Genomic DNA, 14,809 nt, shown 5'->3' with positions numbered 1-14,809 from the left:
CACAGCAGCACTATAAGAGTGAAATGCTTAAGCCCTTCACCTATGGATCTGCATGTGAGTTGATGGCTGCTTGTTGAATTGTTCGGTTGTCGCTTTCAAGTGTACCGAAATGGCCAAGTATTTTACACCTTTCGACAACTGCCAGTGCCTCTTAAACATCTTAGATTCACAGGTGACGATTTCAGTAGTGGACACTTTGATGTTTCTGAATGTTTAAACTCTCAAAAGCTGGATGTGAAGTGATCGATGAAACCGGTTGTATACTTACAACGCTTGACAGATGCCAAATGTCTCTTCGACACAAGTCCTACAAATACTGTCGTAATTGAAACAAACCATGAAACTCAAATCGATTATGACAGCAGCAATCCAAGCTGTGAGATTTGAAATAAGATTACTTTTCACATGGCCAACTGTACGTTGCATGGTCAAGAGTAAGCTCAGCGCACAGCTTGGTCATATTACAACCGGAGGGCTGAACTCACAATGTGGTATACAAAGAGATTCTTAACAAATAATTATTAGTATATTTTCCCTCAGTTTAAAAAGGTTTAATTTTCTTCTTAATAAAAATTTTAAGGCAGTACTTTGCCACTGCGAATCGCGGGTATTTTGCTAGTTGTATAATATTAACAACCAGTAACGGCGTACTGCACGATAATGTGCAGTGAATGCACTTGACTTGAGCATTCATAGTTTTAATACTCTTTCTCTGTCTCTGTTTAGCATTCGTTTGCTCAGAGGTTGATGCGCTTACTGCTTCCTGAGCAGCTGTTCTTTTCTCCACCCTAGTGACCCGCTGCTTCTCTTCTTTCGTAGGCATCTTTTCATGTTAAAACTGATTAAGTTAGTGTTTGTGTTGCAATTATTTGGTACGTTTTTCTTAATTTTTCACTTAAGCTGGCACTTAAGTCGTCAGTCTGCCTCAAGAATGATCAAAGTTATGAAGATGTAGGGGAAGTGACCATGAAGGTGGTAGGGAATGAGAACGATGCACATATGCATGCGCTGCATGGCTGCCCTGCTGCGTACTGCCGAGAGTTGATTCTACAATAAAATAAAAATAAAAACAGTAGTAAAAATCATCACCATGAAAGTGGATAGTAGATGTCACGTATTATATGTGTACCAAATGTCAGGTTAATAGGTGAAATGGTTTGCGAGCTACAAGTGATTTAAAATCCTGGACAGACAAACGAACAGCCACGATAGCGTATTATATAAGAAGATAAGAACAACTCACTACTCAAGACGGTAAATATACGAGGCAGTCAGGATCGAACCAAGGGACTGTTGATTATAAGTCAGCAATTCCTACCACTGCACCATGGAAGCTATTGTATCGTCCTTGAACCTTTTGTGAAATTGTTTATTTGATCTGTGAATTCTTTATTATACCAAGGTGTGCTTAAGGATAACATGAGACCATCTCTCTCACCCAAAAGTAGACTTAGCAACATGACAACGACCTTAAAATAAAGAAATTGAGTGTTCTTGAATGGCCAAATCAAAGCCTGGATCTGAATCCTATTGAAATGCTGTGCACGTGAGATCGCTCAAGCATTGCACTGCTGGAATTTACAGGATTATGTTTAGCAGACCCCCGTGACCCATATAGCGGGTTGAATAATGAATGGATGGATGGATGGAGTGGGAAAAGCTTCTCCAATTTGATGTCAGAGGCTAGTAGGCAATTAAAAGAAATGCCAGCATGAGATTATTTCTACCAAAGGTGGCAATACCAGCTATTAGGGTGTACTTAGGCCAAGGGTGTACTTTATCCTTTGCAGAGGTGAAAATTAAAAGGTGTACTTTATCTTTTCCAGAGGTGAAAATTATTGTAATTACATCACCTTTATGTAAATATACTATTTAAATGAAGGTCAAATCTGGATCTGTCCACATATGGTCAAAAAATCATTGGGTGTATTTACTTTTTCACATGACTAAACCAAAAACATAAAAAATGAAACAACAAAATGTACATAACATAGCATTTTCAAACCTGTTTAATATTATCTAAGGCTGCAACAGGCTGGAGCTAATACAGGCAACCCTGGGTGCAAGGAAGAAAACAGAACTGGACAAGGTGCCAATCCATCGCAGGACCTACTTACTCATACCCACATTTGCACTCAAGCTGATGTGGAAATTCAACAACCTGCATTTCTTTGAGGATATAAGAGGAAGACCCATGTAAATATGGGGAGAACTTGCAAACCCCTGTCGATACTGTCTAACTGTATTACTTTAACAGAGTGCACTGGATTTCTAAACCAGTAGAGATACCCACAATAAATGTGGTTTGTACAAATGAAAGAAATATCTTGAGCAAATACTGACGAATATCTAGATGAGATTTCTTAATACAGATTAATTATGTTGTATGAAATATATAGCAAATAAAAACAGAAAGCAATCTATAGATATATAAAATGCAAAGTCGACTGACTGACTGACTGACTCACTCACTCGTCAACAAAAACACTATTTCCCATTTAGTTAAAAAGCTGAATTTTGGCGGGATGGTAAGTCAGTAGGTATCCGCTAAGAAAAGACATTTCTGTATATCAGTATTTAGGGGTTAAAAAAGCCTCCTACAATAGAATATCTGAATACCCATAAACCTCAAAATACCTTGATGGATTTGATTGAAATTTAGTGATGTTAAAGAAAAAAGAAAATTAGCCAACATAAATTTTTTTTATTTTCCTATACATTTTTTATTTGTCTATATTTATTAATATTACAAGATATGCTAACTAGCATGTGTTGCACGTACTGACAGGGCTTTATGAAAACAAAGGATGCTGCAGAAGTGATTGATAGCAGCATTAGCCAATAGAGTGCATGAATGACTGAAGAAGAGACTGTGTCCTTGTCAGAAAAAAAATAGACATAACCACATTTTCCTTGTGCAGTGAGGTTTGAAATGAAAAGAGAAAGTTCAGCAAAGCTCAATGAGGATGCGAAGGAAGCACTATAAACCACCAGTGCCTGTGGCAGACACTGTTGCAGTAAGTGCTGGTGTGGCTTCACTAGAAACAAAAAAAACAGGAAGAGAGAAGTAAGAGGTTTACGTGGAATCTTCACAGCCAAGACAGGGCAGACAAATGGTGAAAATTTAATCTTAACAGGTCTCCCCCAGCTATTCCATTGTAGTATACATTCACATCTACAGACTTTGAAAGAGGACCCACAAGCCAGATTCATTTACAAGCATGTCTACTTGGAATGTAGTTGCCGCAACCACCCCCCATCCCCCACACTCTAGAATATGTTATGTTTACATCTGTGGACTATAAATCCATCCATCCATCTTCCAACCCACTATACCCTAACTACAGGGTCAGGGTGCAAGGCAGGTACACACACGCCAATGCACCTAACCTGCATGTCTTTGGACTGTGGGAGGAAACCGGAGTACTCGGAGGAAACCCACGCAGACACGGGGAAAACATGCAAACTCCACGCAGGGAGGACCTGGGAAGCGAACCCAGGTTTCCTAACTGCGAGGCAGCAGTGCTACCGCCCTGGACTATAAATGAGGAACCCCAATCATTTAAGATACCTCCAAACATAGTACCAGCAGTCATTTTCTTCTACTTCAAACACTACAGAAAACACTCCCAAAAGTAAAAACATTCAATTTATGACATGATCTGCTTAAATGTGCCCAGACAGGCTGTTTGTAATAAGTTAAATGTGAAGTGTTTATCTTCCACCTGTGGGTATGACAAAAAATTACAAACTTAAACATACAGCTAATGAAAAACACAAAAAGAAATACAGAATAACATAAACAAGTGAAAATTATAAACATCTAATAAAGATAATATATGCTCAAATTTCACATTATTTCTACTGGTTTACCCATTTCAATTAAAAAAATGACACTCTCCTGTAAAACTGTATTTTGCAATGACCATCAAAAAAACTAGGAAAAGCAGAAATTGATCTAATGCATGTTTTACTCATGTGAAATTGTATGTAGCACGTTCAAAGGTAAGCATGTCCAGTGACCTAATGATGTTAGTATTACTTATTATTTGATTGATACCTTTATTCAAGGCAACTTAACATTTGAGATACAATTTTTTACATTTCTGTTGTTTTTTGTAATTGGAGCACAGCCAATATATATATTGTGGACGCTAGGGGTCGCTGTTGCCCCGTGAAACCCACCAGACAGACGTCCAGGACACACTTGTAAAAGCACCAAGAAGATTTCTTTAATATTTTCTTCACTACAGTGCACAAAGCACCACACACTCCACAATTCTCCAATAATAATAATTAATAAAATAACAATAATCACAATATAATCCTTCACTCCCAGCAGCTTCGCCACCCAACCTCCCAACTCTGTCTCTCCTTGCTGGGTTTCCCATATCCCTTTTTATATTCCTTGACCCAGAAGTGTTCCTTCTCTTTTCCTGGGTCAAACGCCACATCATCCGTTCTCAAATATCCTGGAAGTACTGCGGGCTTCCGTCCTCATGACTCCGAAGTACTTCTGGGTTATAGTAACAGTACGAGTCCCCAGGTTCTTTGTGCGCTCCCCCTGGCGGCACCCACGGCACCCAACAGGGCTGAGGAAATGAACTCCATGTCCCAGGGTGCCCTATGCAAATCCGGGGAACTGTTGCCGTCCAGGGTAGCTGCCACCATCGTCCCGGGGGAGGCAGTGCCTATAAAAGGGTGCCTTTATCCATTCTTCTTTTCCAGGGATGTCTTGGCCAGACTGAATCGCTGGCCGTTCATCAAAATATATACAAAGTACATACAGTGATCCCTCGCTATATCGCTCTTCGACTTTCATGGTTTCACTCCATCGCGGATTTTAAATGTAAGCCTATCTAAATATATATCACAGATTTTTCGCTGGTTCGCAGATTTCTGTGGATAATGGATCTTTTAATTTATGGTACATGCTTCCTCAGTTTGTTTACCCAGTTGATTTCATACAAGGGATGCTATTGTCGGATGGCTGAGAAGCTACCCAATCAGAGCACGTATTAAGTATTAAATAAAACTCCTCAATGATATACGATATGCCTCCCGCATGGTGCTTCACACACTTCAAAGCTCTAACAGCCCGTATTGATTTTTGATTGTTTGCTTTTCTCTGTCTCTCTCACTCTGTCTGACATTCTCTGCTCCTGACAGAAGTGGTGTGAGCAGAGGGGCAGTTTGCACAGTGGCTGTGTGCTTAGAAGATCCGGAAAAAATGCTGAAAGACTACCTTCACATTGATTCCTTCATCGCGGCCGCTTTATTGCGGTGCTTTGCATACTTAAAAGCCCAACAGCCCTATTGATTTTTGATTGTTTGCTTCTCTCCCTCTCTGTCTCTCTCTCTCTCTCTCTCTGACATTCTCTGCTCCTGACGTGCACTCCTTTGAAGAGGAAGATATGTTTGCATTCTTATAATTGTGAGAAAGAACTGTCATCTCTGTCTTGTCATGGAGCACAATTTAAACTTTTGACTAAAGGGTGTTATTTCATGTCGAGAGGGCTCTAATAATGTTAAAAAACGTATTTAGAAGGTTGTAAACAGGTTTTCTGTGCTCTAACTGCGAAAACATTAGATTTATAAATAAAGAATCCTACTTCGTGGTAATTCATTTATCTGTCTGGAGTGGATTAACCGCAAAAAATGAGGGTTTACTGTATACATGTGCGGAGAATATTTATAAACAGTGTGGGAGTGTTTCCATCCATCCATCCATTTTCTAACCCGCTGAATCCAAATAGGGTCACGGGGGTCCGCTGGAGCCAATCCCAGCGACCAACCCTGGGCAGGGTGCCAACCCACCGCAGGACACACACAAACGGGCCAATTTAGAATCGCCAATCCACCTAACCTGCATGTCTTCGGATTGTGGGAGGAAACCGGAGCGCCCGGAGGAAACCCACGCAGACACGGGAGAACATGCAAACTCCACGCAGGGAGGACCCGGGAAGCGAACCCGGGTCTCCTAACTGCGAGGCAGCAGCGCTACCACTGCGCCACCCAGGAGTTTTTCTAAGGGGTTAAAATATATAAAAAATAGCCATACAAACATATGGTTTCTACTTCGCAGATTTTCATCTATCGCGGGGCGTTCTGGAACGCAAGCTCCGCGATCGAGGAGGGATTACTGTATTCAGTGGAACCATGGATTGCGAGTAACTTGGTTTTAGTAACTTGTCCCATTCTCCTTCTGAGTTGGCGTGCCTCACTCATATAGTCAACATCCTTACGAGCGTATACTGTTTACTATAGCATGGTGACGACGTGTGTGTTGTAACGTGTGAGTCCCTGTCTTGCACCCCAAAATACGAAGCTGAGTCTCAGTACTTTAGCAACACCAGCTTTATTCTCCTTGAAACAGGAACAGCGTGGTTATTTATTTTAGTGGGATCTGCCACTAACTATACACAGACACAGCAGTCAGGCATGGTCGGGGCCAGATTAGTGGCCAAGTAATACTGTGCCCTGCGCATTTGTAATGTTCCTGTATTACCTATCATCGGCAGGAGCTTGTAGCATGTCTGCGATATTTTTGGATTCGCATTTACGGCGAACTGCTACAACGCTTGGAGTCTGCGGTTCCTTCCCTCTTCTGCTTGTCATCCTGTTGGGTGGAATCCCGAAAGAGTTTAGAAACTCACTCACACCAGCCATGATATTTTTCAATGGTAAAGTGCAGATTAATTTGTTTTTTGTATTTTTACTTTATAATTTGTATTAATCATTTTTATATGAATAGTTTTGGGTTGTGGAACGAATCATCTTTCCATTACTTCTTATGGGGAAATTCACTTTGATATGCAAGTGCTTTGAATTGCGAGCATGTTTCCGGAACAAATTATGCTCGCAAACCGTGGTTCCACTATACACACACACACACACATTATGAACAAAATGATAGTAATGGAGAATTCAAAACAATTTGTAAGTTTGTGCAAATGACGTAACATTATACTATGGATTACTAATACTGAGTGCATACGTGAATACTCTTTGTATATTTGCTTACTTCAGGGTGACAAGAAGCACCTCTTCAGAGCTATCACTAACTCGCATAATGGTTGACCAGTGTGTGATATGGTATTGTCCCAACAGCAGCATGCAAACAAAGCTCAAAATTGACATCCAACAGTATTTAAAAAACTTATACAGACATCATTCCATTTCTTCATAGATTACACAGAGGCTCCCTTTCTTCACATGCTGTTCAGTCAGAGGGTGAACCCAGTAGTGGTGGCAAAGTTTTCTCTGCCAATGTCACAGTATCAGGAGAATGTTTAACACAAGGATGTCAAGGTTCAGGTCTAATAAAGCCAACTGATCCATACTGTATTTAGCAAATCTAATGAAGGATGAACCTCAAACCCCACAGGCTAAAAACACTCTTGACTGCTTGATAACTACCTCCCACAGCTAAACACAAAAAAGTAGGTAGGCATTTACCAGAGGCAGATGAACGCGAATATAACATCATATTGAAGTCAATTAAGAGCCATTACAAAACACAACTTAAATGCCTAAGTCTCTCAGAGTGTATTCATTTAACTAAGATTTGAACTACCATGTGGACTGGGCATAAGAATGTTAAATTAGATGGGAAGTTTCAAATCTGTTTACTCAGCTTTAATTCATTTTGTATTTCACTGCTATTTCTCAAATGTTCACTGAATGACCAGTAAAATGTTTGTGCTCATTTATTTCAAACTCTATATTTAGAACTTGTGCTAAACAAGACTGTTGAGATGTTGAGGTTTGGTTTCCACCTATGCAGGTGATGAACTTAGAGTAACAGCAGCTTGAAAATATAGGTTATATCTTGTGAACTTTGCCCGGACACAGACAGGCGGACATGTTGTCTTAAAACCACCACACGTTTATTAAACACAATATTTACAATATTGGTCACTCAGACCCAATTCAATGGTCACTCAGACCCAGTTCAAAAGTGCACAATACCCCAAATAACACAGTCCTGGCCACAATGCCTTGTCTTCGGGCCGCCTCCACAGCTCCTCTTGCCTCGTCCTCCTTCCACCCGACTCTAGCCTCGAATGAATGGAGACGGTCCCTTTTATAGAGGACCCGGATGAGCCCCAGGTGTTCCTGGCAATCTTCTGTTGGCCACGCCCCAGCGTGGCGGAAGTGCCGGCTGTCCTCCTGGCTGCTCTCCGGGCGCCGTCATAACTCTTCCCCCCAGCACTTCCTGGTGTGGCGGAAGTGCTGGGGTAACAAGTCCCCAAGGCACTGGGGCGCCTCCTAGCGGTGACCACGGGCCCCTACAGGGAAAGGCTTCCATGCCCTTGACCCGTGGCCCCCAAAGCAACCCGGAAGGCAAACCCCACGTGATCCAGGACGGGCTCTGACCCTCTTCCGGTCCCTCCTGGCATCCCGGCCTGGTCATGGCCCCTGGCATCCCTGACAATCTGTAAAGTAGTTATAAACGTATAATTTAAAAAAAAATTCTCTCTAGAAACGTTATTATGCAGTATATAGTATACAGTATGTCCTGTTGAATGAATGAATTCCAAGGCATTTTTTAAACATACTGTTCAAAGCTATCCTTCCAACAACATGCTTTGAAAGTCTATTTTTTTCTATATTAGTTTTGTATTATTAACTGTTTAAATATTTATGCTTGAATTACTTGCTGGTTAAGAGAATTTAATAATAAGTAACAATTAACAGATTAGTCAAATTGATTCAAATTTCAAATGTCATAAATTTCTGGTGCTCTTAGTACAGCCTTTATTGTGCTCATTTCAAAGTATCATATATGAGTGATCAGATATTATTACCCCTTATGCATGTGTACAAATCCAGAATTAGTCAATGGCCTGAACTGGCATTCCTTTTCAAATGATCATAACTGAGAGAATGCATCATATTCGCCAGTGTACCATTGAAACATGTGACATATGTGCTTTCACTACATTTGTCATATTTTGGGGACTCTACTAATGAATATTAGTTTATCCTGGAAAACCAAACGAATTACTTAGATTTAGCGTTTACAGATTTCTATTCAGTCATGTAGTATACTGTTTGTCAGTCCTGTAAACACCGCATAGAAAATAGGTGGATGCTTGCCAGGGTGGAAGTCTGTAGATGTACAATCGGAGAATGAATTTTAATTTCCTTTATTGGTATTGTGTCGGACTCTGTATTAAAAAGAAATATAATATGCCATTCATTTTGTTTCCTCTGAGAAATTCATAACACTTCTAATTGATAAATTACAACTCACATCTAATTGGTAAATCATTGTGCTGTCTAAGCACGCACTAATCATTTTCTGAACTACAATGAAATAAAATTGTCAGTAACAAAAGTCTCTATTTTTGTTTATTTATTTTTTTGTAATAATAAGGAACACATCCCATAAAGTATTATATCATTCCCTAGTGCTACTGTGGTGATTCTAAAAGGAAGAAAAAATTAGTAACACTAAAAGAAGATTATACAGTATTTTAGCTTTGGTTTAATAAAAGCTTAACAGTCACAGTAAAATGATAATAATGATCATCGAAGAAGAGCTTATACTTGGCCAAAGCTTTGATGCAGTGGCCTGCAATAGGTGCTTGTCTAGTCCATGAAAGAGAACGTAAGAAAGCATTGTGTCCTAGGCACAGGCAGCAATGTTGTCTTCCATCCAACCATAGGTAAACTCTGGAGTTCCATGCAGTTATTTGATTTTTATACCTTCTCTTTGAACATGCAACCTCCAAACATGAATACAATTTGTTTGCTGACAAGCGTTATTAGGGAATAGCACACGGTTACTGCAGAGGTTGCTTACTTGGGAAAATTTGAAACAGCCGTTGACCCTGACGACATGGCCATAATATTGATCATTACCAAATAGGGCACATCAGCACTTAAGCATTGTGTAACACTTGACACACTTATCTCCCTGTTATATTCACCCTGTCTCAAGCCAGTTCAACCTCCTGCATCGAATAAAAAGCCCTGTCACACAAGACTTTTACTGTTTTTTTTCCAACACGTGTTAATGTGGTAATGCATCATCACCACTGTGAATTATTTTCATATTTAGTTATTAGTCATGTTTTCATCACATACGATGTGCCTTCTGAAGTTACGTATTATCTACATTTTCGGAACTTTCACAATCAGCTGTTACATTTTCAGAATTTTGGTTACAACTTAGTACCAAAGTATCAGTTCTTGTGACATTCCTACTCTGTAAGAATTTAGTGAATATGTACTTAGAAATTATGTTACACTAAAAACAACCTCACAACTGCATTGTTTGCTGTTACAGATTAGCCTGGGTTTTTCCCTGGCTCAAGTAAATTTCTACTTCATTTCTTATTTTTAATTATTTTGTGTATTGTGAATATTGTTTTGTTTATTTTTATGTATGTATTATGTTCTTTGTTGGATTAATGTATTTATTGATGTACTTTGTCCACTTTATATGGAGTTTCAATTTTGGGTCCAATGTAACTTTTCGGTTTGAGGAATGCCTTTTGCATATATTTTATACGCAGAGAGTCAGGCCCTCCAGGTCAGCATTAAATGTTGTTTGGAGAAGCTTCTTTGTGATTACTTTTGTGGCAGATATCAAAACATTTGCACATTATAATGATTAGATATTTCTCTGACTCTATAATGTATCTGCAAAACTCTAGACATGCTCTCCATCATTTTCTGAAGAAGCCAGAATTTTACCTTGAGAAACAAACATAGATTTTAATTCTCCAATGGGTATTTACTAAAACTGTTATGTGTAAGAAATATGAAGTACAATTATTTACAGACCTCCAAAATATTTACATTACTTGAAATAGAAATCTGCTGTCAATGAAAGCCAATGAGCCACTGCAAAACTATTTGAGCTACATTTTTTAATACATGACATTGTTAAGGATTGTCATATAGAATATACAGTATTTTATGCAGTTTACTAACATATATAATTTTATTCTGTTATGGCTATTATTTTTTATCATAACTCATTTTTACAAAGATATTTAAGACAATTGTGATAACTGACTCATTGATGAAATAACTAAAAAAGTAAAAACACTACCAACTTTCAAATCAGAAAAATAAGTTTCTTAATGTTACACTCCTGTGTACATTTTCTAGCTTATTTTAAATATATTATCAGTTAACGCACCACTTGAATTCAGTGGTTTTCATGTTAAAAGTAGTTTGTTGCTAAGATTAGATAAGATTCACTAGTCACCCTTAGCTACCCGTAGACCATCTCATAGCCTTAGTATGGGTGTTTTGACTAAAACTAACAAATGCTATATATTCTTTTTTTTAATTTATTAAATAATAAAGATTTTTCTTGCAAATTTAGATTTTTTTTACATGTGCAGTGAAGTACTGTATGTTATAAACCTACTAAACATTATTTATAAAAGGTAAAATCTCTTTGGGCCAGTGTTCAGATTTTAAGGGGCACTATACCTTAAATTTTCATGTTAGGGTAATGCTGTCTATTGGCTACTAGCTGAAATTCCTAGCATTTTTTTTAATTGTTTGAAAAAAATATAATTAAAAAAATCACAACTTTAAAAATAAAAATAAATTAAACAATGAAGACTTAATGTGTTTGTCTTGCAGTCTTGTATGTATGTTATCATCCAGTTGACGCTCGGATCCAGCCAACTCTATTTAATTTCAAAAGCAACAGGAGTGCTGTGGAACTGAAACCTAAAGAATGCTGGCAGTCATCTCCAGTTCGCCCTTTGGTGGTCGTTCTAAGAGTCAACTGGATGATAACATGCATACAAGACCGCAAGATCACCCCCCACCCTACCCAGAAGGTATTAGGTACTTTTGTATTCATCAAATTTCCTTTATTCTTTCTTTATTTTTAAAGTTTCTTCTTAACATCTACTTTCTAATGTATTATATTTAATTAAACTTTATTTGCAGTTTTACATTCAGAGATATGTACAGTAAATATTTAGTAATTAGTAAGCAATTTGCAGTTTTCATGGTTAAGTGAATTGATTTACTTAATTCTAGATGCAATAAAGTTTGTTAAACACAGTGTGAGTCTAACTCTGTTTTAACTTTCAGTTGGGACATTTGCTAGAATGGTACTACTTGTATTGACTGAATGAGGAAACAATTGATTCTTTTGGCAATACAGTGACAAGTAGGATGATTTTGTCTCTCTACAGGCCAAATAAGAAAAAGCAAAGGCTGGTGATACCATAAAAAAGTGTTCTTCAAAGATTTTTTTTGTAAAGGTGGAAAAATGCCAGCACAGGTGAGTAGGATTGTGTATTTTTTGACTCTCCTGTCAAAATATTTTATGATATTTCACTTCCTGTGTTTTAACATTACATGTTGAAGTTATGTATTTATAATACTTATATTACAGAATGTAGAGCTGTAAGAGTGTGTTTTTATATGAATTAATTTAATTGAATATGTTTGTGTTGTTCTTTGAGCTGACTTGTAAGCTTATTATATTTTTCTGATAATCTTTGTGAATAAAAAAATAATTTTTCCTATTATAAATATTAGTACAACTTTACTTTTAAGGAACATGTCAACATGTGAATTTTAGATTAATTATTAAATATGAGAAACAGAAATATTTTTATTTCATTTTAAGTGCGTCACACTGCCATTTTAGAGTCTCAGCAAATGCGTGCATTTTATTAGTATGTTACTAGGACTCAACGCACCATTGCTAAAGAATGTCTTCCAAGAGGCATGACACATCACATTACACAGGTTTCACTATAAAACTCAGCAAAGCGCTCCAGCTGCCTGTCAAAGATTATGGATTTAAACCTTGAATAGTGTTAATCTTAGGGCCACTTTATACTTCATGTAACGCGTGCGCCTGCGGATGCTACTGCTGCGCAAGAAGTTGTAATAAACTCAGGAAACGTCAAAAAGAATTGGGGAAATTGCCCCATATAATGTCCGTTGGACGTGATGAAAATTGAATGAAGTTTGAGCAAAAACTAAAACATCTGACAAAATACAGTATTGCAATGAGGATATTTATACCCAAAATGGCGACAGGATGTGATTTGGCAGGAAGTGACATCAAAACAGTGGGTCGGAAGTGATATCATCAATGAGAACAAGAAGTGACGTCATCATGGCAGAAGCGGAAGTGCCATCATCAATGGGAGATGGAAAGTGACATTTTCATTAGGAGCCGGAAGTGACATCATCACTGCGGGACCGGAAGTGACATCATCTCTGGAAGTCGGAAACAGAATTGATGTGGAGTGGCCATTTTGAGAATCCAGATGTAATGAAGGTAAGTGCGTGAAATTGTTATTTGTTTTCTTTGGGTCTAGTAAAAGAGAGAGATAAACGTTAGTACTCAAAATTAACCTTTCATCTTGTATTAGACCACTCACCTTGGGGCTTATTGGCTGCCTCCTAAGTGCATGTATGTGACACATTGTACTGTTTATACTTGCGTGTGTACTTTATGTAAATCTGCAGGATTCTCCTAGGTGGCATTGCAAGGTAATCATCATGGTGAAAAAACAATGTTTGGCTTCGCTGTTTTGTGAATTGCCTGAAACATCCATTAAATTCACAGGACACCTTGCCACGATATCTTTGAAAAGGATGGATGTTTAATGATTACATACAGTACAGGCCAAAAGTTTGGACACACCTCCTCATTCAATGTGTTTTCTTTATTTTCATGACCATTTACATTGGTAGATTCTCACTGAAGGCATGAAAACTATGAATGAACACATGTGGAGTTATGTACTTAACAAAAAAAGGTGAAATAACTGAAAACATGTTTTATATAGATAGATAGATAGATACTTTATTAATCCCAAGGGGAAATTCACATAATCCAGCAGCAGTATACTGATACAAAGAAACAATAAAAAGTATTCTAGTTTCTTCAAAATAGCCACCCTTTGCTCTGATTACTGCTTTGCACACTCTTGGCATTCTCTCGATGAGCTTCAACAGGTAGTCACCTGAAATAAAACCATTTAAAAAAAACAATAATCAGAGCAAAGGGTGGCTATTTTGAAGAAACTAGAATATAAAACATGTTTTCAATTATTTCACCTTTTTTTGTTAAGTACATAACTCCACATGTGTTCATTCATAGTTTTGATGCCTTCAGTGAGAATCTATCAATGTAAATGGTCATGAAAATAAAGAAAACACATTGAATGAGGAGGTGTGTCCAAACTTTGGGCCTGTACTGTACATAAATCTAAAGATGTGCTCATAGAGAAACAATCCCTGGATGGGACATCAGCTAATTGCAAGGTGAATACAAGTACACACATACACTGGCCTCATTTTAGCATCACCAAATCCTCAAACCTGCATGTCCTTGGAAGGAAATCAGAGCACACTGTGACTACCTGCGAGGCAACAGCACTATCGTTCTGAGACCATGCTGCCCTCACATGTGTAATTGTTAACAGTATTAATTATTTAAATGATGTTAACGAATTATCTGTTAAACTAGCGGCTGGGAGCCCGATGGAATCGGACTACAAATTCTACGTATGTAAAATCCATAATTTCTCTGGATAGAATTATTTATTTTTTTTAAGTCCTTGAAATGATTTTGTTATCATGGCACTGATTTGTGCTTAAAATAGACCTTTTCGGCCGATGTAATAAAGAGCTTCCTGTTTAAATGGGGCTGCGATCTGTGAACTCAGCTCTTCTGCGCACCTCATTTGATTTTTTACGGCAAACAAATTTTCAAAACAAGCCGTAATTTACTACTCTAATCAGAGTCGGAGTAAAAATTATGTTGGTGTGGTCATTTTAGATCTGAGATCGGCTAAAA

At 38.0% G+C, this 14,809-nt stretch overlaps 1 protein-coding gene across 3 annotated transcripts in view; it reads left to right on the top strand.

The window, feature by feature from the left end:
* dnmt3bb.1 (DNA (cytosine-5-)-methyltransferase 3 beta, duplicate b.1) overlaps positions 1-14,809 on the top strand; it is a 171,474-nt gene that overhangs the window by 13,286 nt on the left and 143,379 nt on the right. For 2 of the 3 annotated variants that reach the window (XM_039735310.1, XM_039735311.1), the window contains exon 2: positions 12,180-12,268. The exons of the other annotated variant lie outside the window; for it this stretch is intronic. In XM_039735310.1, the coding sequence (XP_039591244.1) occupies positions 12,257-12,268 (12 nt within the window). In that variant the 5' untranslated portion in view covers positions 12,180-12,256. The remainder of the gene's footprint in view (positions 1-12,179; positions 12,269-14,809) is intronic. 3 annotated transcript variants of the gene reach the window in all.

This window comes from Polypterus senegalus, chromosome 14 (genome assembly GCF_016835505.1).
Source record: "Polypterus senegalus isolate Bchr_013 chromosome 14, ASM1683550v1, whole genome shotgun sequence".
Taxonomy (NCBI): domain Eukaryota; kingdom Metazoa; phylum Chordata; class Cladistia; order Polypteriformes; family Polypteridae; genus Polypterus; species Polypterus senegalus.
The sequence above is the reverse complement of the archived record's forward strand: the minus strand, read 5'-3'. Positions and strand labels throughout refer to the sequence as shown.